We start from the raw sequence: 1,423 nt of genomic DNA on the forward strand, positions 1-1,423 counted from the left end.
GTCAAAATATTCTTTGAAATGCTCCATTAAAAGTAATCAATTCATAAGTTTCATATAAAAGAACTTAAGAGTTAAACAAAAAATTTATTACTAGAACAGTTACCTGACGTGCACAAAATCACTGAAGTGTAAATGTCATCTTTCATATCCAATTAACTATGGAATTAACTGTGGAATGCATTACAACTTCCCCATACAGCCTATGTTTACCACTTTCTGTTCTTATGACATAAATGAACCTTTAAGGGATCTGCATCCTATACTTGGGTAAGAGGGTGGGGGGTTGCCTGTGGCCAATAAAGCACCAATCTTTTCTTGTCTTTTCCAGTTAAAAGTCATAATTGAGACACTACAGGGCTCAGGCTAGCAGGTCTCCCATTCCCTACCTTTGCAATATACAGCTGTCATCCAGTGAACAATGGGTTAAACACAGTCTAAAATTCCAAAGTAAACTATGGTTACTTACTTGTCTTCTTATGAAGTAATTTATGTACTTCCCATGAACTTTTGAAGCATGTCTGAAATATAAAAAGAAAATAGGTTTACTTACAAAAAAATCCAGTCCAATTTACAAGATATTACACATACAACTTCTGGATAAGTCTAAAAGTATTTTCCTACTTATGCAATTATCCACCAATTATGCATTGCTTTAACCCTCTGGTACGTGTCAATGACCCAATCACCTGAATAAGGTCTCGCACATCCTACTATGAGCCAGATAGTTGTCCCAATAAAGAGCAGCACACACTAATCAACAACTGTCCTTTGGACTTTGCCAAAATTTTTACTCATTGTTATAGGGTTAAAGGAGACTGAAATATGAAATGGTGCAAGATAATACTTTGCTGACATTCCTAAATAAATATAGCTTACAAACCACAATAATGTATACACAATATCAATTACCAAAGTATAGGCTTCTGACCACTACTGGTCTGTGATCACAATACTGTTTTTAACCCTCTAATTGCATGAAACAAATAATTACAATTCTAATCTACTATTAACAATGTACACAGGGACTATAATCTCCAGCATGGTTTGTTCCAGTGCTGCTGCAATCTATGTACAGAGTGACAGGCTGATAATGAATTTGATTCTTATGACTGATATATACATGCTCAGTGCTTCTTCTTACACAATCACATAATGAATCCTTCTGCGAGAGAAACTGGTTTTCAGGTAACCTCATACTAAAACTTTTTAGTAGACTGAGTAGTTAATCTTCATGAAAAAAACTATTATATTTCTCATTTTACATAAACAAGGCAACAGTTTTCATATTTTTTACAGTTAATCATTGAATCCTCATTGTCATTCCCAACAATGTTCCCCCCCCCCAACACACACACAGTATGGAAGCACTTGCCAGAGACCTAGTCGTCAGCTCCTGTCACAAAAGCCATTCAACAGGGACTGA

General features: G+C 35.4%; 1 protein-coding gene across 1 annotated transcript in view; it reads right to left on the minus strand.

Moving 5' to 3' along the window:
• The window catches only part of LOC119589236 (methionine aminopeptidase 1-like), a 9,234-nt gene that overhangs the window by 6,529 nt on the left and 1,282 nt on the right, over nt 1–1,423 (minus strand). Inside the window, exon 2 of the mRNA XM_037937841.1 lies at nt 467–518. Coding sequence (XP_037793769.1) covers nt 467–518 — 52 coding nt within the window. The remainder of the gene's footprint in view (nt 1–466; nt 519–1,423) is intronic.

This window comes from Penaeus monodon, chromosome 25 (genome assembly GCF_015228065.2).
Source record: "Penaeus monodon isolate SGIC_2016 chromosome 25, NSTDA_Pmon_1, whole genome shotgun sequence".
Taxonomy (NCBI): Eukaryota; Metazoa; Arthropoda; class Malacostraca; order Decapoda; family Penaeidae; genus Penaeus; species Penaeus monodon.